This window comes from Nematolebias whitei, chromosome 14, assembly GCF_014905685.2.
Source record: "Nematolebias whitei isolate Nwh7 chromosome 14, NemWhi1, whole genome shotgun sequence".
NCBI classification, from domain to species: Eukaryota; Metazoa; Chordata; class Actinopteri; order Cyprinodontiformes; family Rivulidae; genus Nematolebias; species Nematolebias whitei.
The window spans coordinates 5,652,180-5,679,741 of record NC_056511.1 but is presented as its reverse complement, the minus strand read 5'-3'; the positions used below and the strand labels follow the sequence as shown (position 1 = coordinate 5,679,741).

Here is a 27,562-nt window from a genome sequence, read left to right as displayed (position 1 = left end):
ATAAAAAGTGTGAAGTTTGTGGCAGTGGTTTAGTTCAGACACCTCTGACGTTCGTGTGACATCATCTGACTATAACTTATTTTTCGGTTCACTGGCTGAGTAAAAACCATAAAAGTTATCATTCAGAAATATAAAGTCTAACTTTCTGTGACCTGTTTAAACTATGACTCTGAAAGATCTTTTTTTTTTACTTAATCTGTCAAAACCCACTTGTTGTCTACGTCCTACGATGCTCAGTTATCAAAAGTTACAGCTCGATGAAGTCTTGATGTATAATTTCTAGCTGCAGATTTTGTAGTTGAAAGCTGAAGAAAAAGAGGCAACTCAAACCAAACGCCGTGACGGATAATGAGCTGATACTGGCACTCCCAAAAAAAGTGTGCTTCTTTTGATCTGTGATGCGATCAAGTCTTAGTTATTTGCTCACACTCAAACTCAACACGATGAACAGCAAACTCATTTTTTTTAACCCTCAAATTATCAGTCGGAAAACTACAGACAAAACAAGTCAAATCTAAAAGGCTCCAACGCACTCTGATCTTTTTGTGGTACTTTAGGCAGAGCTGATGTTTAAGAGAGCGATCCAGTGAAAGCAGAACTGTGATTTTTCTTGTAGTAAACAGAAAAAGTAGTAAGAAATTAGTGGAGCGTTTTTGAGCTTGAAACACCAGCTCTGTTCTCTGCGTCTCTTGGTCCCTCTGCTGCAACATGCCTTCTAGTGCTGCAGCGAAAAGAAGAGCTTCCTCAGACAAAACACTCCCCACAAAGGAATAAACAAAGACGAGCACAATCCTCAAACCCTCTCCACTGTGCAGCAGCATCTTCTTTAGACGCGTCTGGAGCAAACCCACTTCTTACAGACTCGTCTAAAAGGCAGTTTAACTCACGCCCATGTGCGGTTTAAATCTACTGAATGAAAGGAAAATCAAGTGTGAGGGATCATGACTCAGTTTGGAGCTGTAAGGAGGGGACTGCTGAACAGCCGTTACGGGAGCAGGGGAGGATACAGCAAATGACCATGACAAATCTGCCCTAGTTTGCTGGAAGACATCAATTCTGAGGAGTGTGCTCGAAATTATTCTCATTTAAATCAGCCTCGCATAACAACCTTCCAGCAGCGGGAACATCCACTCCTCCTCCTCTTCCCCTGAGAAGAACAAAGAAATGAGATGAAAGGAAGAAACAGTTTCTCACATGGTGGTATGAGGAGCTGGACCTCAGCACACGGGGGAGGATTGGTGCAGGTGGGTGTGGGCTAACGCTGCATGAAGCCTGAGGAGCTAACCAATTAGTCTCCTAAATGATGACGTACAAATGTAGTGGCAGTTGTTACACGCCTCCTTAATGTTGTTTAGGAATTATCGCTATAATAGCTTCGCTTCGGACCTCCGTCTAACCTCTTTAAATAAAGAACATTGAACATAGCAGCCTTTTACACTTACTGAGGAGAATTGTTCACATTTTGAGTGATATCTGAGCACTGTCAAAAAGAGTTGGCTGATAAAAAAAACGAGTTTTAGTTTCCAGGATATATGGGACCAGTTTTAGCGGAATGGTATTTTTGATTTTTTTTCATTAAGCCCCGTTTACATGAGAACAATTAGTGGAAATGTTAGTTTTTTTAAAGATTGCTGAAGCAAATAAACAAGAAAAGCATGTGTTTACATGGATCCAATGTAGTTTCCATGCCAGGCAGGGTTGCCAGATAAGAAATGAAGTTCAAGTCAACTTTATTGTCATTTCCACCACATGTGGTACATGAGGTGGAACAAAATTATGTACACGGGGTCCCAGTTACACCAAAAAACAGCAAAATATAAAGTATAAATAGAAACAGTAAATAAGGATCTAAGATATACGCTAAACAAATGCCAAACGGTACACTAAAAGATCTACGCTAAACCCTAATAATGTAAAACAATACGGTGTAACAACAGTCTGAACATGAGTCTTTGGTGAGGAGATAGGTATGAAAGAATACAGCAGGATGATATAATCATCAGCATGGATAATCAGCAGCATATCACCTATTAAAGTGGCATTTCAGTTTTGCACTGTTCCTTTAAAATTATTGTATTTTGACCCAAACTGTCATGCGCTGAATGAGAGTGTTGTAAGATGGAATCACCCAGAAAAGGAGGGGGCCAAAAGACATAAATATGTTTATTTGGCAACACTGATGTAGGCTGCAAGCATTGTGCACACAGTGTCAGCATGATCAAAGTTACATCCAATCTGGGGAATATGTGAATGTCCCTTTGGACCGTGGATGTTGTTGGTTTGCTCCTACATGCTGAAACATGATGAGTAGCATAAAAAAACACTCTGCTCTTTGCCATTTGTTGCCATGACTGTTGTTAGTGCAGAAAAACGTCTTGGCTCCGCCTGTGGTGCGCATGTGCAACGTCACACCAGTGGAGAATTTCACACGTTGACTCTGAAACTTGGATTTAGACATTTTTAGTTTCAGAGAACAAGGGCTGTATTTGTGTACACGGAAAGCAGAAAAGCTCCAGTTTCAATCAAGAAACTTTGTCATGAAAACTAAACTTCTGTCCTTTTCCCAGAGTCCAGGCACTGAACCCAAAACAGTGGGTTCAGATGAGGATTTTTGATTTTTGCAAAGTAAATACTCTTGCATGCTTTATACTATCTTAAACATTTATATATCAAAATGTTCAACTCACTACAGAGATGGGTGCTATGACTTTTGATTTTTGTTCAAAACATATAAGTTTATTTACAAACACTTTTCTTATAGAAATGCATGAACCTGACTGATTTATAGATCTCAAGTTTTTAAAAACCTTCATCAAAATCTAGCTGTCAGGTTCTTCTCCAGCAGTCAGTGAGCAAAATGTGGGGTACACCCTGTAAAGTTCAAAAGTTCATCACAAGGCCACATAACGACAAAACACCTGCAATTAAAGCAGATCATCTGAAACAGTACAACTACATTTCTATGCAATCATTGCACTTCCAGTTCGACTTCCTCTATTGTCACTTCAGCTGTGTTTTATTTTCTCAATAGCAACAACTACTATTGAAAATAAATCTGTATTGACTATAGTCAATTTGAGCACTAATTCTAAACAGCAAATCATATCATAGACGTGCATGAAAGCTGGAAACCTTTTCTTTCAGTTGAGTCACCAACATTATATTATTGTACAAATTCAATGAAGGATTAACAAACCGTGAATATGACAATATATCAACTTTGTCAAGGCTATAAACAAACGTTGAAGCTTTTATATGTTTTGTCTGTTAAAAAACAAGGAACAGTGATGATAGACTATGTAAAATATAAAATATTTTGTTAGTGATAGGTTTGTCTGTCTAGAAAATAAAATTTTCTCTGTATATTTGGCAGCCAAAAGATGTCTTCTCAGTGTCATTCTCCTCAGTTTAAGCCCCATTAAAATGAGTCACTGTGAATTCAGGTGATGAGGCGCCAAGTCGAAGGTTTTTAGGCCAGAAAAAAATTTGGAGTCAAATTCTCTTTTGTTTTTCAAACATGGAGGTGAAATTAATGCACCGTCCTTCAATACAGCAGCAAATGGATCATTTCAGGCGGTACGACTTCTCTTGTGATTATGTGCCAGAACTGTATTGGCAGGCAGGGAGTGCCACACATGAGCTGCAGTACATTACTGCGAACACGAGAACGAACACTGCTCTATTTCAAATGAAAATGTGAGGAGAGTAAAAAATTGATGAGGCATTCGAAGCTGAATGAGCTATTAGAAGGAGAAGGAGTTAAAAAAACAAAAAAAAAAACAATTGATGCTTTTACAATTATTAGATTAGCAGTCCTGGCTGGCTGCCATGTTTTATGAATATACATCATGTCTTTATTCAGATTCTTCCCAAAGGGATTTTCTCTGTGAGTTTACAATACATTACCAATTATTAATTTATTGTTATTCCCAGTAAACTCAGAAAAGGAGACATACTTTCAGTGTTTGTTTATACAGACTAGCACAAACTAGAGTTATTGCAGTCAGAAATGTATGTTGTCCCCCAAACTACTGAAAGGTGTCTGACTGTTAGCAGAATATTTCATGAACCACTGGTCATTCCTTTTCAAGGATGGTGGCACAGTTAGTAGAGCTGTTGCCTCTCAGTGAGAAGATCACCGGATCAAATCCTTTCTGGGTGGAATTTGCATTTTCTCTCCATGCACGGGTTTTTCCACAGATATTCCGGGTTCCTTCCACAGACCAAAAGCATGTATGCTAGGCTAACTGGTAACTAACTTGTCCCTAGGAGCGTGTGATCGGTTACTTGTCTCATTTGTCTTTATGCGTCCCTGTGATGGACTTGCGACCCACCCAGTGTCCCCCGGCTCTCACACAGTGACTGCTGGATATGGACACCAGTGACCCCGCTGACCGGACAGGAAGAAGTGGGCGAGCTATACAAGATGGTGTTTTCAAAGTCTCACCAGAACGGTTTAATTTCACAGCACATGATGATGTTAGTTTTTAACGTTGTCACTACGGGGCTGGTGCTGGTGAACCCAGTGGTGCAGGCAGGCAATCTAGGACTCATTTTGTACATATAAAATAAGAGATTTATTTACAAAACAAAGAACTGACAAGGCAGCAAAAACAAACATAGAATGATCAGGGGGTACTCACGATACAGCTGGGTCATCACCAGTGGACAGAAGACAATGCCAGGACAAGGAGTGAGACAAACAAACAAACTTAAATATAGCAAACACCAGTTCGACAAAGTGAAGACACCTGTGAGTAATCACAGATGCCAAAGACAGAGACTGAGGACCCAAGACATAAACATGACACAAGATGGAGCCAGATACTCAAGAAACACAAACCCTATAAAGACATAAACAGAGGATGGAAGAAAGCAAGACATAAACACAACACTAGGGGGCTAGACACCAAGGGACAAAAAACACAACTTTTACAAATGTAAGGGAATTTTGGTGAAGATTTGTGAATGTTTTTTAACTACTATGGCTGAGAATGTTAGCTGCCCATGAAACACGTGTTGGAGTTACCAGAGTTATTTTCACTCTCAAAGTGAATGAGGAGCTGATTTGATCCTGTATGTGCAGCTGGGAAGCTGAGGTCATCAGTGTCCGCCTGTGATCCAGGAGCGGATAAGCTTATAAAACAATTCTCACATGTTGCTCGTGCAGATTCTGTAGAACAGGGATATCAAACCCACTTACAAAAGGGGGCAACAATTAAAACCTTTTTCAAACTAAGGGTTGGTTTCAGAATCTACATTAACTCAAGTTAGATACTGAACATATTTTCTTGGTTGCAGGTTCCTCAACAAGAGTTTGATTGGTCTCATTTGACGTTCTCTGTGGCACTTTTGACATCATAATCAAAGATTACTGAAAAAAATAAAGTGATAAAAGTATTTTACATTTAAAATAACATCTTGGGGGCCAGATAAGATGTCAACAAGGGCCACATTTGGCCCCCGGGCCTTGAGTTTGACACATATGATGTAGAACTTCTGAACATCTGTGAAACCTGTTGTGGAAGTTTGCCCTTGCAAGTAAAACCAGTTAAAAATCTTCTCATGTCTTCAAGCGTGGCTTCTTTGAGTAAGTAAAATGAATAGAGGATATTTTTAAAGAAAATGCAAGGCCTTTAAATCTTTGTGCAGTTGAAAGAAAAAAAACAAAAACTCTTCCTGTCAACGCTTGTTTTACGTCTTATGAAATCACTAAGTGTTCGGGCAACAGAAAACCCAGTAAACAGCCCACCACTTATTGTTCTCATCAAGGATGTACAAATAAAAGCTGTAAAGAATACTCACTGACGGCAGAGGGTGAATCATTAATATACAAGTTTGTTTGTGGTGCAGTTCCTTCGCCCCACTGGACTCTTGGAAACAGGAGCCTACTGGGCAAGGACAACTTCTCAAGCTGTGTCGAGTCATGGCTGTTACTGTCGATTGGCTCAGCAAATCTCTTGGCTAGCATCAGATAAAGAGGAAAACATCAAGAAGAAGGGCAGCGATGGGGAGATGGTAATAAAACTCCTATAGAATTTCTTTTTGTGACATGGAGACGAGAAGGAAAGGTGAATAGAAGCTGCCTGCACTGCCAAACGCCTTATCTTTTTTGGCCTCTAAACCCATAACAGTTCTGAAGATAACCACAAGACTCTATATGTGGTGGAGAAGAGCTGCTTTGTGCTGGCAGAAAATGATCTAATGTGAGGAAAAGAGGAGCAGACGCGATGCTGACTGAGGGATTTGATAACCTCTCACAGCAGATGCTTCACTACCTGCTTATCCACCTTTACATGTAGTTCTCGCACAGTTCTCCACATTGTTGCGTTTGCCTCGCAGAAGATCATCCAAAACACGTGAGTCAAAAGTAGAAGTGAGAGAACATGTTCATAGTTTTATTTTTTGTTGAATAAAACAAAAAGTGGAGTTGTGCAACACCTATTTAAGCTGCATAGGAGCAGCAACTCCTCAGTTATGTTTAATAACTTATTACAGCACATTTAGCTGCAGCGTGTGCAGCTAAACACTTCCTGATGGATTAATCAGTCTCTCCCAGACGCATGGGGCAATTTGCTTCGCTCTTCATGCAGAACTTTTGCCAAGCATTGACAAGTTTTATAGTGCTCCCTTTATCCCTTGAAGTTAATCTCTGAACTGATCTGTCCGGAGTTGTTCCATATACACTCTTGGGCTTTGGCTGAAAAAGAAATAATGAAAGAATGCAGATTCAAATTGGGTGAAAACAGTTCTTAAATGGTAAATGGACTGCACTTATATATAGCACCTTTTTATCTTATCAATATACGCAGAACTCTATACAACACTATGTGTCCTCATTCATACAGCACTCTACTAGATCTTTACAAAGACTCATCACAGCTTTATCACATTCAAACACCGATGGGACACACATCGGAGGCAATGAGGGGTTCAGCGTCTTGCCCAGGGACACTTTGACATGTGACTGCTGGTGGAATTGAAGCCCCAACTCTTGCATTGGAGGACGACTGCTCTAACCACTCCACCACAGCCGCCCCAAGAGACGCAGCGAAGTTAAGTCAGGTCCTCTGGATGACAAAAAATTAAATCATCTGAACAGCTTATTGTTTTTGGAAGAAACGTTTAGTCTTTCATCGGTCTGAGGCTGCCAACAGGATCTGTAGATGAAGTCTTTGTTTCCCCCTTTCTTGGGCCACATAAAGGAGGGGAGGAGAGAATGGGGAAGAAAGACCATTGGACCAATCAGTAATTTCATTGGTCAGATTTTAAAAAAATCTTTATTTATACAGGTAGTCTCATTGAGTCACGAGGACCCACCACCCAAGACAGACGAGGATTGGGCTGCCATGTGAGCACCCGGGTGTGAAGAGGCTAAACGTTTTTGTAGCATGAAGCTCGTTAGCCCATCAACAAAAAAAAAAAACACATAAATTAGTCGCAGCATTATATAAACTGCAGTGTTCAAAGCGTGTGAAAAACGTAGCGGCGTATAGTCCAATTACGGTAACTGGACAGCCAAAGTGAAACAAGAACTGATGGCAAAGTGGAACTTTTAAAAAGGGGTTTATGTGAACTCTGACTCTTCATCTTTCTCTGATAGTGACTCAAAATAACCTTAAAAAAAAACCAAACAGATTCTTCTGTACGTCTGTGTTGTTAACCATCATTGTCAACAGACTGACTAACAACACCAACGCACTCGACTTTGTCCTCACTTCCTGTTGCTGCACAGGCAAATTCTCAACAACTCCATCTCAGTGGCATGTATTTTTTTGCAACGTTATTGTTAAGGGATGGTGTGGGGCAGGGCAGCCGACTCGGGACCCATAGGCCCTGGGTTCGATCTCCAGTCATTGCACATTTCGTGGTGTCTCTGAGCAGGACATCCAATCCCGAATTGCTCCCTGGGCAGCTGCCCACTGCTCTCCCTGGGTGTATCCCAGGTGCAATGGGTTAAATGCAGAGAGCCAATTTCGTCTTTGTATGGGAACATACAATGATGACAACAAGTAGCACTTTATTATTTATGTTATTTTTCAAATATTGCGTTCATATAAAGAAGGCTGGCTCAGTTCTGGGGACTCCTCTAGAACATTTGGAGATGATTGTACAAAGAAGGATTCTTCATCAAATGAAGAACATGATAGACAACCCTCAGCATCCTCTTCATCAGACTGTCATACAACAACAGAGTGTCTTCAGTCAGAGGTTTCTTCAAATCCGCTGCAAGAGATCCTTCCTGCGCACAGCCATCAGCATCTAGAACAACTCTTTAATGAAACCAGTACGATGGGTTACAACATTTAAGTTCCCTCTGGGATTAATAAAGTATTTTTGAATTTGAATATTAATCACAAAACGTTGATGTCATGCACTTTAATCCAAGCTAAGCATGCTGTTTTGATGCGTTGTTATTATGGATGTTCCTGTCACACTGGTTTGGGATGGGTATTTGTATTTTTTCTTAAAATGTGTGAACAAACAAACAAACAAAAAAACAGTTAAAAAAAATCGAGAGTAGTTTAAAACAGGGTTCTAAATACCCATTTGTGGTCTTGTTTCTTTGTTTGGTTTTGTCATGAAGTGATGGCTCCTTCAAGCCTTTTCACCCAGTTATGCACCAAAAAGATCACATTTTTCAGAATGACACTCAGTCTTACAGAACACAGCCTGTTTTCTTCAATTTCAACTCAATGACAAAGCCATAACTCCCCCAAACGCCCATATTACTACAGAAATATTAATGATTTTTGCCACTCAAGAACTCAGAAGGTGAAGACGAGACGAACGAGCGATAACAGTAAAACCCCAGATTCAAGGAGAAAGGTAACAATGCAGAATAATTGGACCGCACATCACACGTGTGAAGGACACCATTCTCTGAATCAATTGTGAAACTTTTAATTCCAGGTTTGACTACAAAGCAAACTTGGCCTGACAGGTACTGAGTTATGACTCCCTCACAACTACCTCCAAACTTCTTTTACTGAAACACAAAATCTGCTGGAGGAGGAACCTGTACTTTCTTTATAGGACTCTCGCAGTATTTGGTTTATTTCAGCCTTCACAATAACAAGTCGGATGGCACGGTGGCGCAGTTGGTAGAGCTGTTGCCTCTCAGCGAGAAGGTCGCCGGATCAAATCCCAGACGAGATCTTTCCGGGTGGAGTTTGCATGTTCTCTCTGTGCTGCGTGGGTTTTCTCCGGGTGCTCCAGTTTCCTCCCACAGACCAAACACATGCATGTTAGACTGATTGGTAACTCTAAAGTGTCCCTAGGTGAAAGAGAGAGTGAGTGGTTGTTTGTCTCATTTGTCTCTATGTGTCCCTGTGATGGACTGGAGACCTGTCCAGGGTGTCCCCCACCTCTGATAGCTGGACATGGACACGAGTGACCCCCACGACCCAAAAAGGAAGAAGTGAGTAAAAGATGATGGATGGATGAACAATAACAAATCAAAGCATGATTTAATTGCAATGTTTGCAGTGTGGACCTCAGGAAGAATAGTCTCTACTACGGTAGAAACTAATGGGGATCCTTAAATAAACAATAAACAAATAAAAAGTCCAAACCTGACCTCCAACTCAGAATTGGCTCCATTTATCAGAAATCCTTTATTCCAACAGAATATATGGAAAAAAGCTCCTGATCAGTGTTTTCCCTACATCAGTGTTTTTCAAAGTGGGGGCCGCGGCCAGGGGGCACTAGGGGGGCCCCAAAAGCTGATAAAACTAGTGGGGGGGGTCATCAGTTAAGTAGGCAGGGCAGTGCACCCTGGTTGTATAATGGAAGGGGAAACACTGTGCTTTGTTCGTCCCTGTACCCAAACCAAAAGTTCTCAATAATTTTTTGTTTGTTTGTTTCTTAATAAAATGAATGTTCTAAAAGACTTTGTCATTACTTAGTTTTGTAATTGGGAGTAAGAAAACACTTGTACAAGTACCCCAACAGTCCTTCTGAGGTGCCACAACCAGCCGACAGATGAGTTCATGATGTCCAATAACAGATCCAGCCCTCTAAGGAGGACAACAATGTACGACAGTTAAAAAGAACAAGATTTACCGCGAAGCTGCCGTGTCACGACACAGGCTGCATCCACCCTGATCCTTTTGTTTGTACTTTCCATCTCCGCTTGTTTCCTGCGTGTTTTCCCCGTCCTTCGCTTTAAGTGTATGTCTAGACACGGCTTCCTGTGCTGATCTCCTAATCAATCCACTCTTTCATCTACTCCAGGCTTCGCTCCACTCAGTGCCAGCCTGTCGGCTTCAACTTCATGTTCAGCAAAGTTTAGTTTGCTGATTGTTTTAATAATGGACATCAAATCTAGTTGTAATGTGAGAAAGCAAAATAACAAATGAAGATTATCCACCGCTGTGGATAATTAGCTCAGTAGGAGGCGAATAAGTCAAGTGGGTATGCATGATTTATTTATTTTGCCTGTTTTTTCTACAGGAAAGTGTTTTTCCATAAAGCGTCAGTTTAGCCAGATTATAGTGAAGGCATCTATGGACACTGGATGCTGTTTAGAAGTCTTTTAATCCAATAATACTCTGTGAGGCCGAGGGTTGGGTTTAAGGAGGGAGGTTCTGTAAATTACTGCAAACTTTCAATAAGAAGTAAAGTTTGGAAATTAAAAATATCCATTTGAATTTATTAGAATTGATCAGAATTAACTGATAATTGTATGCTTTTAAACAAATATTGTATTCAAACACAAGTATAAACATTTTGTTTTGTTGTGAGCAGACGCCACAAACAAAACTTGAGTTTGACTAAGAAATAAAAATAAATAAAAAGACCTAAAACATCACTCGCGTACATCTTTAGTGACATCGTCTCACAACAACACAACTTTTAGAAATCAATGAATTTTGACAATTCTTATAATTCTGTTTTATTTTTTTTAACTCATGTTTTCAATCTTGAACAAAAGTAACCCCATTATGTTTATTTAAATGTTTTAAGTCTTTGTATTCACATGAAAAACAAAATAAAAATCTGTAAATAAAATGTCACAACTTAGAAATGTCTAAATTTAGGTGCAAAAATTTTTTGTTAAACTATGTTTACATAACTTTGAACAAAACTACATTATTTAATCGTTATTTTGGCTTTTGTGTCGTTTTATCTACATGAAAACAAAATAAATTTCACTGAATGTACTTATTAACAAAACAATTAATGTCTCTATTATTACATATATATATATATATATATATATTCTCTATTTATATCTTTATATCTACTGATATTTTTCTCAGAACTAATCTTTTAACAGGTTAATATTTTCTGTTGTTTTTTAGTTTGTTTATATTTTTTTTACATGGTACAGCATTAAAGTGCACTTGTTTAAGTCAAGATTATGTTAAAACACAGTATGTTTTCCCCAATAATATTTAAAGCCCTTGTTCAAGGCCAACATTAAATATTTTATATTATCCGTTTATTTCTCCAAATTCCTATTAAACGTTTGAATTTTCCCAATATTTTCCAGCCTCGGTGAAGCGTCCCACACCTGCTGCGTGTCTAAATGTTGTCAGAAACAAGAATAAACAGGTTGATGACATCAGAGCTTTTATAAAGAGCTTTAAAGTGCAAGTATGAACCTGCAAACACATAACAAAACCAACTTTGATTTGTTTCCTTCATCTCTTCGCTCCGTGGGTCTGGACAGCGTGTTAACGTGAGCATAAACCAAACAGACCCATGATCCAACCTAAGAATAGAACCCCTCAAAAACATATACATTTTTTTTTGTTGGTCTTATTTGTTGAGAAAATTAGCTGTAAATTAAACCTAACACGTCTCCTGTTCTCTTGACTAGCCGTCAAAGCATTAATGTTGAGGTTAAATACAAGTTTTAACAGATTATATACTGCTTTAAAGTATGAGCCTCCTTCGGTCGATGTGTGACTCTGTCAATATGATGAGAGCATTTCACTGATGTAAAGATGATGCTCTATGAGGCTACAGGAAACAAACACCAAGGGTTTGTCTTTATTCTCCGAGAAACATCCAAATATTTCACAGCGGCAGCAAAACTCAACGTATATTTTTTAAGGATAAACACAAATCTGTGGAGAAGAAAACAATAAAATGAGTTTGGGAAGAGAGAAAACATTTTCTCATGCGAAAAATTTTAAAACACTTTTAGATAAAGCTCAGAAAAATTAATGTACCAAGACAAATCAGTTCATGTAAATCTGTACGTAAAGATTAAAAAAATAACATTAAAGTGCTGCATAGTTTTGCCCCTTTATCCCCAATTTTCTCTTAATTAACTAAGTCCCTAAACATGTTATTGTGAATATGCTAAGAAAGAGGGATTACCCTTCTATCATAAATTAGGACATTGAATTAAATTGTTGAGGGCCTCCAGAAAATAATCAGCACTTTTAAAATCCTGCATTTTGCGACATAGAATGTGTGACTTCCATGGATTGATTGGATTTCTTTTTCCAGTCCAGCCTACAAACACTATGACATCAACATGTGTAAAATTTGCAAGCGAAGTCAACATCTTGACCCGGTATTTCATAGTACTCCAACCATACCTGAGCAATTTCTATAGCGTGGCAGGAGCCATTATCCTGCTGAATGAGGCTACAGGCAGCAGGAAATGCTGCCATGATTAGGGTGCACATGTCATCAGCAACAAATGTTGGTGAAATCCATATGGATGTCAGGAGTCAAGGCTCAGAGCATCACGCAGGCGGCGCATCCTGCTGGTATCACTTCTCCAGGAACAAAACATACACATCTCAAAGTCCATAAGAAGTTAAGATGAGGCACCGGCTCTGATATGCATCTCTCTTAGACATTACATCATACATCCCGTAGACATTTTCTGCAGTTCGTGCTGTTTTTGTTGTTTTCTAGTATTAGATGCTACTGGTCTATTAAAGTCCCAGTTTGAAGGAAAATGACCCATAATGAAGACTAACAAAACAAATGTATAAATGCCTTATGGACACTCATGTGGACGTTCCAGTTTCAATTCCATCCTGAGGTCACTAGATGGCGCCAAACTACCACACCTGAGATCAGTCTCCTTGATGAGCCGCCCAGCGTATAAAAGGCATCTGATGACTTCTCTTCGACGCTGAAGCATTACCTGCCAATGGTTTGTGCTTCTAACCATTTAATTTGCTAGTGACCTAAGATTACTTACATGTGTCTTTTCCTGTTTCCAGTGAACCTCCTGAGACTTACCTGCTCTTGGATTCCTTTTTGAAACTCTGGAAACCTCCTCACTGCTCGCACAGGATTATTGGAACCAGTCATTCTACAACAACCATTAAGAAGACCAGTAAGAACCAGAAGACAATCTGATTAAACCATTCCTGCTGAACTCCTGAGATGACCCTTCTCCTTGCTCCCCAGGGTTCCTGACATTTCCTGTGATATTATTCACTGTAAACAGAATCACTGAACGTGCCTTCCTCTTGTTGAGTTGTTCATATTCAGTCCTTTCGCTCTGGGTGTTTCGTTCTCGTGACATTTACAGATATGTTTTTTTTGTTTTTCCCAAAACAAAAACCTGAACTAAAGATGCTGCTGAAGCAGGAAAATTAAACATGACATGAACAAAGTGCAAGCATAACATCAGGTTAAATGAATGCAGGACATACACAAAGGGATCAAAGAAACCAAACCTGGTACTAAACAAAGAAACCTAAAGGATATATTCAGTATACAGCGAGGGGAAAATCAGACGGGAGCAACAGGTGTGGTATTCAGACTTTGGGTGTGTCACAAATCTAAAATAAAGTTGAACAAAGGAAACAGCCTTACAAGCAACTAAACCCACAGACCCTGACCAAGTTAATCCCACCACCGGCTGCAGTAAATCTGAGGAATCCTTGAACATGACACTGCCTTTCAGCCAGTTCTTTTTGGACAACTACTGGGTATTATACTTGCATTTTACCAGTAACAAATACAACATATAAATGCCAACTGTTCACTTACGTCCAACATTTTCAGCTGCCTAACATCATTTAATTAGACAACCTTTAATATTTACTTCATCTGTCAACAACTTCAGGCTAAAAAAGCATAAAAAGCCCTCCCCACACCTGTGAGGTTGTGTGATTACACAAACAACGTGTCATTATTTCAAATTTCCAGTTTTCTAATCCACAGAAGCCAAAAGCTTCACTTGGACCAAAGTTTTCATAAACTGTTTTTTTTTTTCTGGGTTCAAGAACTGCATTTGCACGTGGATGACAAACAAACACAGAAAAATCTGCAGGTGAACACTTCCGGTTTTACAGTGACACTGTCTGAACTCTGAAATATTAGCTAGATTGGATTATTTTCGGTCACTGATTGTTTGTCCCTTCAACACTTGTTTTAAAAGTTGTAAGGATTTCTTATTTGCACCCAGGTCTCATGGGTTGACAAGAGCAAGGAAGAACAACTTGATAAGCCACTCGTAGTACCATATTTTTCGGCCTGTAAGTCACTGTTTTTTGCATAATTTGTACGCCCTGTAACGTATAGGCCGAAGGGACTTATTTATGTTTTTTCCCATATTTATAAACCAATTTTTGGCTGAGACATGACCATTTTAATTTATTCTGACTGAAAATATTGAACACTACCATTTTCAGCCGCTAGATGGCACTCAAGCAGTATGCAGTATGCTGTGCATGCTCCAGCAGCCGCCATTTGGCAGCCAAGCGATTTTAGCCACAACACCGGCCCACATTTCCGGAATGCCAGTGGTGACGCATAATACATGCGACGTATACAGCAAAGTGGCATGTTTATGGATTTTCCCACTCTATTAGACACATTTGGACTGATGCGACTTATAGGGCGGTGTAATGTGTACGGTGGAAAATACAGTAATCATAACAAGCACGTTTATTAATTAGTGATCCATCTCCTGATTTATATCTTACTTAAGTACAAAAAACTTATAATAATGCACTGTGGAGTGGAAATGGATGCTAATGCACAGTTCGTCATAAACCCTGAGTTTACAGCTGAATACTTGACCCAAATGAACTTTGTGGTTTGAGTTAGCATCATTTAAATGACTGAGTGTGTCAGTGTTTGTTCGGCTCAAACCCAACTGAACAGCCGGGTATACAGAAAAAGGAAAGCTTTCGATAAATTTAAAATTATATTTCCAGTGAACAAACAAGAATCACCCAATCAAAGTTCCTCGGCTTGTATATTCAAGGTTAGAAAAGAGCTGAATTACTTAAGTAAATGTCAGACCCTTGAGAAAACACGCATAAATACAGTAGCTGCACTTCATCAGGCATAAAGAGCACACACAATTTTATACAAGCATGAAAAACCAACAAGAGCCCAGAATAGCTCATTTTAATACAATCATGATACAATGAATATTTTTCCCTTTTGCAAAATGTTTTTAAAAACACAAATTTGTAAAGATTAAAGTTCACAACAGTGCGGACCTAATCCTCAATGGTTGAAATCACATTTTTTTTCTCCTCTGAAAGAAGAGAATGAGAGAAGTAATCAAGTGGTAATGGAGTTGGTGGTGGTCGTGCAACTCGGTATGGTTTTATGAAAAGACAGCCTGATCTGATTCCTGAGACTGATGAAGCGTTCTGGATGGAGGGCGAAACGTCTCAGCACCAAAAAAACAAAAATAAATCATCCAGATGACCTGACTGAACATCGATGGGTCTTATGAACAGGTTTTGAGATCATTGCAGAGCGAAATAATCTGCTGGCCTGCTCCCCGTTCAGAGACGACGGCTGATAATCAAGGATTCTCTGCATCACTTGATGCGTCCTGACACAACAGCCCGCGGCGGAGGCATCGCCGCTCGAGTCATACGATCTGAACATGTGCACGATCCACGGCGAGAGGTGCTGACACCTTCCATCAACACGTCGTGAAAAGACGAGCCAGCTCCGACAGCGACAATGACACGCGGGACAAAGAGCGGAGGACGACTGCAGAGCTGGCAGGAAGCAGTGGCTCAGGTCAGGAAGTTGTTGCGCTCCCTGCAAGGCGCTCACAACCATCTAGCTGCTGGGGATTAAGCCAATAATGGCAAATGTGGGTCAACTTTCCCTGGAATCCAAGACGTTTTCTCTCCTCAAGCTTTTATTCGACAGCTGCTTGTTGTGCCAAAGGCTCTGGAGGTCTGCAGTGTTTCCAGGAAACGTGTATAGATGAGGACAATAAAACCCACTCCATATGTGCAGACTGCAATGCAGATTCATTTACTTCTGCAGAAACGTCAGTGAGTCAACAAAATATCAACCAGAAGCTAATTATTAGAAATGTGTCCTGAATTTTCAGTCTCTCTGTGAATAAACCATGAAACAAAAAAAATCTCATGCAACCCATTAGCCACAAGCCTTTGGCAAAACAAAATGGAAATAATTATCATATCGTTGGCAATAGTAATAGATGGTTGGAATAAAAAACACCCCTGAGTGCTCACAGATGGCAAACCCAACAAATCCAGGGATAAAAGCTAATGTTGAGCCACATGGTATGATAGCGCAGGCACTTCACACAGTAAGTTTCTAATGATCTGTCAGATTGTAAAACAGCAGAAGGTGCAGTTTTGTCTCATTAAAACGACACAACACTATCTACCTGCACCGTGCGTAAATGAGTTCTCCAGAAATGTATGCAGAAGAACTAAAGGAAAATGTTTTGTCAAGTTTCTAATAAATGATTTTGCTTTTTTTGTGGTCTCACGTTGTGTTTTGGGGGAATGTAATGTGAAATTCTATCATTTTGATCAATTTGCTACATGCTACAAGAGGAACTGGAACTGTCCCTAATTCAAGTAAAAATAAAAAGGAGTTTTTGCAGTTATCGCCATAACGCTCTGGACTTTCAACTAAACAAACAGTGAAAAATCCTCCTTTTGTTCCCCATCGTGGAGCAAGGAGGAGGGCTAGGTAATACCCTTCAACCATCAATGCATGCACATTGTGAGCTTAATAACCTAAAAAACACTTTCATTTTAGTGTGTGGTTACATCTAGGCCTAAGAAATATTCTTATTGAAAATTGGACTGTCATGTCAAAATCCAAGATGGCTGCCTGCAGCCATATATGTAAATCTTTCGAGCTGAGTAACTTGAAAAATAAGTAACGTGCCGACTTCCACTTTGGTGTCGCTGTATCTAGGCATAAAAAATGTCACTATTAAAAACTGTGTTGCCACTTAAAAATCCAAAATGGCCACCACTTTATTATATATATATATATATATATATATATATATATATGTATATATATATGTTATATATATATAGCATATTTTCCGCTGTACACGTTGCACCGCCCTATAAGTCGCATCAGTCCAAACTTGACAGATAAAGTGGCAAAAAAAAAAAAAAAGTCACTTTGTCGTATACGTCGCATCTATTATGTGTCACCGCCGACAACCCGGAAATGTGGGCCGCTGTTGTGCCAAAAATTGATTGATTGCCAAATGGCGGCTGTGGGAGCGTGCACAGGAGGACTTTAACAAGAATTTAACAATATTAACACTTAAAAACAATTATTTGGTTGCTTGAAATTATAACAAAGATGTGTCTCAGCCTAACTTTTCCTTAATAAATGCACTTCAGTGGTCAAATTAGCTACATTTTGCCAGGGCGGTGCAGCAAAATGAAGCTGATCTGACGGTTGCTCCAGGCAGACGAAGGTAGCAGGCTATGCCAAGCCGATTGTGTAATTTATAGCCACTTTTACCAATTACATGACACAATGGCATGCCGTACTACTTGAGTGCCATCTAGCGGCTGAAAATGGTAGTGTTCAATATTTTCCATGTCAGAATGAATAAAAACAGTCATATCTCAACCAAAAATTGGTTTAAAAATATGGAGGAAAAAACATAAATAAGTCGCTTCGGTGTATAAGTCGCAGGGCATGTAAAGTATGCAGAAACAGTGACTTATAGGCAGAAAAATACTGTATTAAATATATTCACTACCTCTATTTTTTGAGGAAACTATGCTTTCTAGTTTTTATACTGAGTTAAAGTATAGTTTCCTCAAATGACTGGGGTGACTGAAGATTAATCTAAGATCCTCAAGGCCACCATTGGCCACCCCCTGGTTCCACCATTGTGCCTGGTCATGGATAAACTTGCTCTCTCCGCTAGTCAAGATCCATCACTCTGCACTGTCCTGGACTAGCAAAAAACAAACAAACAAACAAAAAAAAAAAAACCACCACCTCTCTTCTTCTGCACAGTTTGCACTAAAAACATTAAGATTTATTTGCATTCTCTGTTCAGCTCCTGTCCTGAAAAACACTCATCTTTAAAACTACAAACATTCACTATTCAAATCCCTCAGGGACATTAGTGCATCGCTTGTTAGGCTGATATTTGGGTCAAATTCTTTTTTATATGTTTTTATCTGAATGCATTGTTTTCCTTTTCTTATTTTTGCTTTAATTTATCTCGTATCTTTGTGATTCTTATCTTGAAAGACACAAAACAACAATTCCATTTTTACACTGACCCAGCCTAAATATAAACCCTTTAAACAAAACAAACAGTTCTGAGAAAAATCAATGCAACTGTGTGGAAAAATTGGTGAATACATTTTGTTTACACCCCAAAAGTTACAATTTTAGGAATTAATATCTTCATACAGCCAATAATATTTTATAATTTTGCCAAAATATTTATTTTTAACTCAAACATGTGCCCTGGTCATGTGGTCATTCATCAGCTGTTTTCCTGACTGAAAGCATAATTAATGATATTGATAAAAAAAAGATCAAGAAATCGCTCGTTATAATTCAGCAAATTTTGATGCAGGTCAGAATTTTTTTTTTTTTTTTTACAAAAATATCCTTGATAATGTTCAGTCTCTACCTATATTTCCTTTCTTTGCTGCTTCTCTATTTGTGTGGAGAAACTCTTTGATTCAGACAAAATGAAAATAGCTGCTCCACCATATGTTTTCTCGTAAAACACAATAACGTAGTTTCTCTCTTGCAACGGCTCAATATCCTTCTGATGGTGAGTTCAAAATATCTCGGATGATTAAAGACATAATCTTATACACTGCAGCAGTTCCATTCGATCCATACGAGATAACTTCATACCATATATCACCGTATCGCCATGGTAACTAAACTCGACATGCTGCTGTTCCCTTCCCTACATGACGCTCGCTTGTGCTGACACACAATGTACATTTGTGACAGAAAAAAAAAAAAAAACAAGGGGCCGTGCACGTTCTGCCCTTTTTCATGACAACACGAGCAAAAACAAGTCAGAAATCTTCAAAGTTGGACAACTAATAATGCAGAAAAATAGTAGGAGGAAAGGGGAAAGGAAAAGAAGAGTCAGAGGAGGAAGGAGAGACCCCCTGATTCATCTTTAAAGACACGTATTGCATCTTTAATCATCGTCCTGGATGTGCAGGGACAGCTCGACAGTTGGCCTCGAGAACCAGTGAATTTGCACCCTTCTGAGGCGGCTCGCTCTGGAGACTTGATCTTTCTTCTTCCTGCTCCATTTTTGTTTTACTCTCCTGTTTTATGAGGCTCAGGGATGCTGCCTGCCTAGGACCTGCACCGGCAAACAGAAGCTTACATGGTCAGCTAAATGTTTCAGGAGGCAGGGGATGGTACGGGTCCTTCATGTTTTACAAGTTCTGCTGCAACTTTGTCACAGCAGATCCAGACTGACATGTTCCCACAGTAAAAATTTCTCTTTGATTTAACGAAGCTAGTTTGTAATCTAGATATCAGATCAAGGCGCTGGAGGGGTGTCAGGCTGAGAGTCTGCGTTTCAGAGAATTTCTTGACAGAACCTTACAGCTGACACAAGATAATGCATTCCACGAAGAACAAATGTTCCTCTGATGCTTGGGATTGCTGAGAGTTGGAGCTTTGATGATTCAAGTCTTATGACAAAAAGGACTGCGAGAGTACCTTTAAATTCTGTGTACACACCTAAACCCCCTCCAAAGTGCTGAATAAAACATTGTAGATGGAAGCTACCCCCGGGGCCCGGCTGATTTCACGAAAACATGCTGGCATCACTAAGTTCATCTCACACCTTCAAAGCAGTTTTAAAAAATCATATCAACTAATGAGAAATGGGCGTTTTGAAACCTATTTGATCCCTTGAATAAAAAGACAGGTTAAAAAGAAGTTGGTAACTTGAATACAAATTAATTTAGCCATTTCGTTCTGCTATGAAAGTCGGACAGAACGATCAAAATATTTGAATTAGGCATTTATTTTCACAAATACTCTGCTTTTTTCAACAATATTTGGCGTAAGCAAGGTTCTTGACCATAACATTGAACAAAATAGTCATTAATCCATGTCTTTCTACTGAGCTACAGCTTGGTGCGGGTGTAGCTGATCTTAAACACATATCTACATGCTAACAGACCTCACAACATTGCACAAGATTGTGCATTTCATTTACAAGGTTTGACCAAAACTGCTTCAACGCTGTTCATTTTCATCATACGATTATTTTAGTTGTAAAGCTCCAACATAAAAGGAGGCGGGGAATATGCATCCCTTAGAGGAATGCTGGGTTTTCAATTAGAATATATATTTTTAATCTTAGTTACAGTAAATCTGCAATTTCTGGAAAATCAAATAAACAAGTGGTACGCTGACTTCGCTGTCGCTGAGGGATGTTAAGAGTGAACGTTTGCAGTTTTTGCGATGGATCTTTCTCTGCACTGGAATTGAACTGGGAACGCAAGTAAACTTTAATGGTTTTGGTGCAAGAGTTTCACGTTGGTAGGAGTTGCACTGTGGAGAAGAACAAAGGCTTTTTTTTCTTGTCTGAGTCAGAGCAAAGTGACATACCCTGGCAAATAGAGAGCGAGCAGTTTTATCCACCACCAGGCACAATGGCAAAGCCAGGTGGCGGCTAATGGTGGCCTTGGCCACCATATGGCACTGCCTCAACTCTCTCTGTGTGCACAATTTCGTTCCACCACATGTTCCACATGTGGCGTGTATGACAAATACAGAACCTTGAATCCTTGAACTCTCATATGTTCCACACCACACCAGTGAAGGGCCTGCCCACTGCCGCTACCCACCCCACACTCAGCCAGATTTATGGGACCACCTTGTTCGTGGTTCCATGAGAACTCTTCCGAGGTCCTGATGTTGACGTAAGCAAACAGCAGAGCTACCTCACTGGATGACCCGCCCTGCAAAACTGCAAACTACATCTGAACCGCCACTTCCTCTCTGATCCTGTTGACGGATGGCGCCACAAGAGAAGAGCACGTTTACAGAGAGATGATGACGCAACATGGCTACACTAGGACTGCCAGGATAAGCTAAATAAACTGAAGTCTGATTACGGGGGCGGTTAAGGACCACGATGGGTGGAGTGACTTGAACACAATGATGCTGCGCAGTGCGCATTTTGCATTGATGTTACTGCCCACAGAGCAGGGAAACAAACCACGGGTGGCAAATCACCTCCACCTGAGAAGAACCGATAGACGAGAGCCGAGTGGAGTCGCACTTATCAATGGCAAAACAGCTAAAGATTCATCTCCAGTCATCCCAATGATGTGAGAAAACTTTACTTTTAAGCAGTATAAAAACTAGAAAGCAGTTTCCTCAAATGATAGAGGTGGTCATTTTATATATATATATATATGGTGGTGGCCATTTTGAATTTTGAATTGGCGACACCATTTTTGATAGAGACCTTTCTTACAGCTTGATGCAGCCACACACCAAAATGAATTTCAATTCAGTTTAGTTTATTTATACAGCATCAAGCCACAACATAAGTTGTCTCAAGGCACTGAACAAAAACATTCACATACATAAAAAGCCAATTAGTAAAAGTTATCTGTCCGAGGAAGCAGCAGATTGTGTTGAATCTTCACTTTGTCACAGTCTCTCATCCTGAGCAAACATAAAGGAGACAGTGGAAAGGAACAACTCCCTTTTAACAGGAAGAAACCTCCAGCAGAACCAGGCTCAGGACGAGCAGCCGTCTGCTTCGACCGGCTGGGTTTGAGAGGACAGGAAGGAGAAACAAACGAACACAGAATGGCAGGTTCAGGCGTACTTTCATTTGGAGGAAAGACCGAAAACAACAAAAAAAATGAAAACACATTAAAGATAGAAATAATTACAAATATAAACAGGTAGAATAGAGGAAGTAAAGACAGAAGCAGAGTGAGGAAATGTGCTCAGTTTGTCCTCCAGCAGTCTAAGCCTATAGCAGCATAACTAAGGGATAGCTCAGGAAACTCAAGCCAATCCCAACTATAGGATTTGTCAAAAATGAAAGTCTTAAATCTTAAAACTGGACCATGTGTCAGCCTCACGGAGAGAAACTGGAAGTTGGTTCCACAAGAGAGGAGTCTGATAACTGAACGATCTGCCTCCCATTCTGCTTTTGGAAACTCTAGGAACCACAAGTAAACCTGCAGTCTGAGAAAGAAGGGCTCTGTTAGGAAAATAAGGAACAATAAGATCTGTAATATAAAATGGAGCTAGGTTGTTGAGGGCTTTGTAGATTACAAGTAAGATTCTGAATTTGACAGGGAGCCAATGGAGAGAAGATAAAAATGGAGAGATGTGTTCTCTCCTCCTAACTCCAGTTGCAGCAGCACTTTGGATCAGCTGAAGATTTTTTAAAGAAGTGTTTGGACACCCAGATAATAAACCATGTAATAGTCCAACCAAAGTGACAGCCATCTTTGATTTCCGGTGACATCCAATATTAGAAAGGAACCTCTTACATCTAGATGCAGCCACACCAAAATGGAAAGTTATCATGCTCACAACGGGCACGGACGGATGGAGGATATTTCCATATCCCCCTATTTACTCCATGACGGGGGACAAAAATGCACAAAAGATCAAATGAGATCTGAGATTTAACAGAGTTATAAAGTGATCACAAGAGCAACAACTGATTTGGTGATTTCAATTTTTTTTTTGTCTGCATGCAGAAGAGAAATCATCTTCATCACTGTGCTACTGCAACTTGTTCAAAAGCGAGCCTATTCCTATCAGTTCGGGTCATTACCTGTAAAATGCTCCACTGTATGAAACTCCTAATAAATCACATCTGCAGGCAGGAACTCCACCAGCTTTGTGCTGGGATTTTATGAGTAACTGGGTCTCCGTTAAGACTCTGCAAATCTCCACATTAAAGCCTGTAAAACATTACAACAATCGTTTTTACAGAGTGTTTCATCATCGTTTCCAAGTTCATAACGAGGTCCTGCCGTTTCTTCTCTCCTTTAAGGCTTTTACGTCAACAAGCAAGAGAAAAACTCGCTCTCCTCCAGCATCGTCAAGTGCAAACTGTTTTTTTAACCTTAAACTCCGTGTCAACAAGCAAGACCAGGAAGCTAAGCTGACACTCCCATTCCTCAGCAACATTTACAGCCAGCAGGTCATTTTCAGAGGTTTAACACTGAAAAACATCATTTATAGCTGTTAAAATCAAAACCACTGTAAGAAAGGCTGCAAATAAGGATCATCTTCCAAGAAAACATTGAACATGAAATTACAGATATTGATTTTGAAAGACTTTGCTGAAAAATGCTTCAGGAGTTAAAAATGAGTTGTTAAAGACGCAGAACATTAGCGGACAAGAAAAAAATGCAATAGCTATCTAATTTGAAATAAAAACACTAGCTAAACATTCAAGTTAATAAGTTGCAAAAGATGTACTCAAAGTAAAACAAGTCAATTTTAACACCGTGAAAGAACAAGAAATGTGGCCCAGCTGTGAAACACGAGAAACAGCAGCAACTGAGTTAATTGATAACCATTAACGGATATCTATTAGTCTTTAATGGATGCTCACTTTATGAGCTATAATGCATTTTCCACATATTCTCAGGTGGAAAATCGAATTTAAATGATTTGCAAACCTACTTGGTCACATATTAATGTGCATTTTAACAAAATGCCAACTCACAGGGGCTGGCTTCAATTTGACAGAGTCATTAAAGTGGCTGTAAGAGAATAATTTGCAATAAAAAGAAATAAAAATACAAAGTAAAACACTTAAAACCCGGGCAATCGTGTGATCAGGCGGTTAAGCACTAATTAGTCACCACCGTTTCAGTTCCTAGATTAATTTAATAATTAAGTACACTGATAATTAAATGAAAAAAATTGATGTTGTGAAAAATGTTTCACTAATTTAAAATAATCTTATAGTAAAATATTAGAGGATGACAAAAATACCATAATAATAGTGCACGTGTTTAAGAAAGTAAATACGAATACGACTGAACTGAATTAATTTTCGTCTACATTATGAGCATAAAGTGTTTCAGTGTTTCGACCCACGACGTCCAACCATCACTTGACCTTTACACACAAACTGCTCTGAGCAGCCGCTTGCTGCAAACTGTTCATGCAGGAGACAAAAAGAAATAAAATCATCTTTGGTCATAAGCAAACATTTCAAACGGAGAATCTTGGAGTGCTGCTGCACTTTTCCTCTTTATATACCTGACTTTAATTACTGCAGGAGCGTCGCTTGGCTCAGCGAAGGGGAAATTAATGAGAGGGATGAGAAACCTGATTACACGCACATCTTTTCACAATGAACAGAAATGGTAACGCAACTTGTGGGCTAAAGGCCTAAAATAGAGAATATGACATGAACTGTATAACAGTTGCTGCACAAACGTGAACAACGGTGAGCTAACGCTGCCGTAAGATGATAATTGTGCTTCTGTGGCTAAGATGTGAATTATGATGTTTACCAGTGATGCAAAGTAATTTTGATGCATTTCTCATGAACCAATCCAGGTGAGCTTCACAAGGTGCAAGACATTTGTTGATTCTGTTTACGGTCTTCCTCAAAGAATAAAATGAATAAAAATTAGAGAAATTGCATTTGAAAATGCAGGGTGACTGCTTATTGCTGAAGAACTTGCTGAAAAACAGCTGAAATTAGCTAAAACATGCTGAAATGTAGCTAAAAAGGAAGAATATGTTTAAACTAGATGATGAAAGCAGAAAAAACATTTGCCTATTTAGGCTGAGAGATCCAGAAATTAGAACAAGAAAGTGGAAATGATCTGATAACAGCTGAAAATAGCATATATAAAAAAATCAGCTGAAAAGTAGCTTAAAAAGCAGAAAGAAGCTTAAATTACCAGACGGAAGTGGACAGAGCACAATTTTGCTTAATAGGGCTGAAAAAAGTTGAAATGAGTGCAAAAAATGTGGAATTAGCTGCAAAGGCTAAAATTAGCATAAAACAGCTAAAAACTAGCTGAGTAAACTAAAACTAGCAGAAATAAGCTTAAAGGAGCACAGCAAGCTAAAATTAGCAGAAATAAGTCAATTGGGCTGAAAGTAGCAGAAATTACCCTGAAAAACTTGAATTTGTTTGAAAAGAGCTGAAATTAGCTAAAAAAATGCTAAAAAGCTAGCTGGAAACGTAGAAAAAGCTTAAATTTTCAGAAGAAAGCGGAACATGTTTGCCCAATCAGGCTAAAAGAGTCAGAAATGAGCACAAAATACGGAAATTATCTGAAAAAAGTTGAAATTAGTAAAAAATAAAGTGATGAAAAGTAGCTAAAAAAGCAGAAAGAAGCCGAAATTACCAAAAGGAAGTGCAGAGAGCACATTTTTTGCTGAATTAGGCTGAAAAAAGTTGAAGTGAGAGCAAAAAAAAAAAAAAAGTGGAATTAGCTGAAAAAGCTAAATAGTAGCTGAAATAACAGAAAAAGCTGAAACTTGCAGAAATAAGCTGAAAAGAGCATAACAAGCTGAAATTAGCAGAAAGAAGTTAAAAGATGCACAAAAATGCAGTAGTTAGCAGAAATAATCTGAAAGGAGCAAAGGAGAAAAATGAACGTAGCTGATTTTTTTTTTCTATTTGCACAAGGAAGCTGAAAGAAGCTGAAGCAGAACAAAACCTGAAAGGAGCAGTAAAAGGTTGTAAACAGCTCCAAAGTTCTGAAGGATGTAAAATGAGCTCAATCCATTTTCTATGATGAAAAAATGTCAGAAAAAGGCTAAATATTTCAAAAAGCTAAAGTTGCAAAAGTCATAGCAGGATTGTCCTGAAAGAGCCGAACGTTTTGATTTATGATTTGTTGAAATAGCTGAAAACAGTGGGACGAGACTCGCGTCGAAAAATGTACGGAAGAAAAGTGGATCACAAAAGTGTGAATAAGTGTTCACACAGGAAGACAGTGACCTACTAGGAAATGTGCCAACAATCTGTTAAAACAATAATCCTCGTGCACCTGACTGCATTAAACATGAATGAAAAACGAGTCCTTGCTGTGTAAAGTTGTAAAGTTTAAGCTCAGAAACATAAAACGCCATTAGGGATGGAAATGATTAGAGGAAGCAGAGCATCTTTTCACAGCAGACTTACTTGAGAGTGAACTGTTCAACGGTGGAGTTGGGCATCAGGTACAGCAGGATCTTCAGAGTTTCTCCAGGCTTCAGGGGCTTCTCTGGCAGTCTGAGGAACATGTTCTTGTCCAACTGTTTGTCCACCAGCAGCTGCTCCTGGCTGGCCTGGTACAGGCTGATACTCCCAATGCGCAGCAGAGGGTGCTGCGGCAGAGGCTCTCCCCGGGACGGGCCGCCCCCTCTTTGACCCTCGCTGCACTCCCCGTCCACATTAGGCTCATGCAGCGTGTAGTAGAGCTCAGCCTGAAGGGTCTCACTGGTCAGCCCATCCAGAAGCCCATCGCCGGAGCCTTTCCTCCGACCCAGAGGGGCGACATTCGTGTTGAACCAAGACGGAGGCAGCTCCAGCTGGGCCAGGCACTGCGCCAGGTTGCCTCTTAGGCGACAGGATGTCTTAATTTCACGAACGTCTCGGAAAGCGTGCAGGCGGATGCACGGCAGGTTGTCCTGAGCCTTGAAGTCGTCCCAGTCGCGTCCAGCAATATAGAAGAACACCTGGACGGTGGGGTTGTTGGAGAAGACCCTCGCTTGGACAATAAAAGCCCGCACCTTCCAGCCAACTGTCAAATGGCCCGGAATATCCAGAGGGCTGGCTGGCTGGAGCAACTCCTTGGACAAAGCCTGGTCCTGGGCAAAAGGCCCGAAGCTTATGTTGATGGCAGGGAGGTCTTTTGTCTGAAAAACCACAAAACTCTCCGAGCGCTGCAGCGGATGTCCAGTGGAGCTGCTGCTGCTCTTACTGCTGCCGCCAACTGTCTGTCCTGTGATCTGGGCCTCCCGCAAGAAGAAGGCCAGTTGTGCGTTGGACATTTTGAAGTTGGCAGGCAGATGCACGCTTGGGGGTGAAGGGCTGGCTGTCATTGCTGAGGAGCTGAAGAGGGTGCCTGAGCTGGTTGGAGAGATTTTACCTGCAAGAGCTGCAAAAAAGAGAAGAGAAGGGGAAGGTTAACATCTGAAAAATAACTTCCTTTGTTTGTTGTTGTTTTATAAGTAAGGCTAGAAAGGATAAACACACAGAGCCAATACAATCAAAGAAATAATTCAATCAGGAAGTGACACAGATCTGCTTTATTCTGCCAGCTGTCTGGGGTCAACACATGCTCACGCTGTAATTACGTTACCGCTGTTGCACCTCCGAAGCACGGGGCTGTTTATATGGCGTGCATTT

The 27,562-nt window shown here is 39.8% G+C and overlaps 1 protein-coding gene across 1 annotated transcript in view; it reads right to left on the bottom strand.

Moving 5' to 3' along the window:
• tmem132e (transmembrane protein 132E) overlaps window positions 1-27,225 on the bottom strand; it is a gene marked incomplete at its 5' end in the record, with an annotated part of 183,306 nt that extends 156,081 nt beyond the window's left edge. Inside the window, one exon of the mRNA XM_037688218.1 lies at window positions 26,374-27,225. Coding sequence (XP_037544146.1) covers window positions 26,374-27,225 — 852 coding nt within the window. The remainder of the gene's footprint in view (window positions 1-26,373) is intronic.
• Window positions 27,226-27,562: the final 337 nt, after the last annotated feature.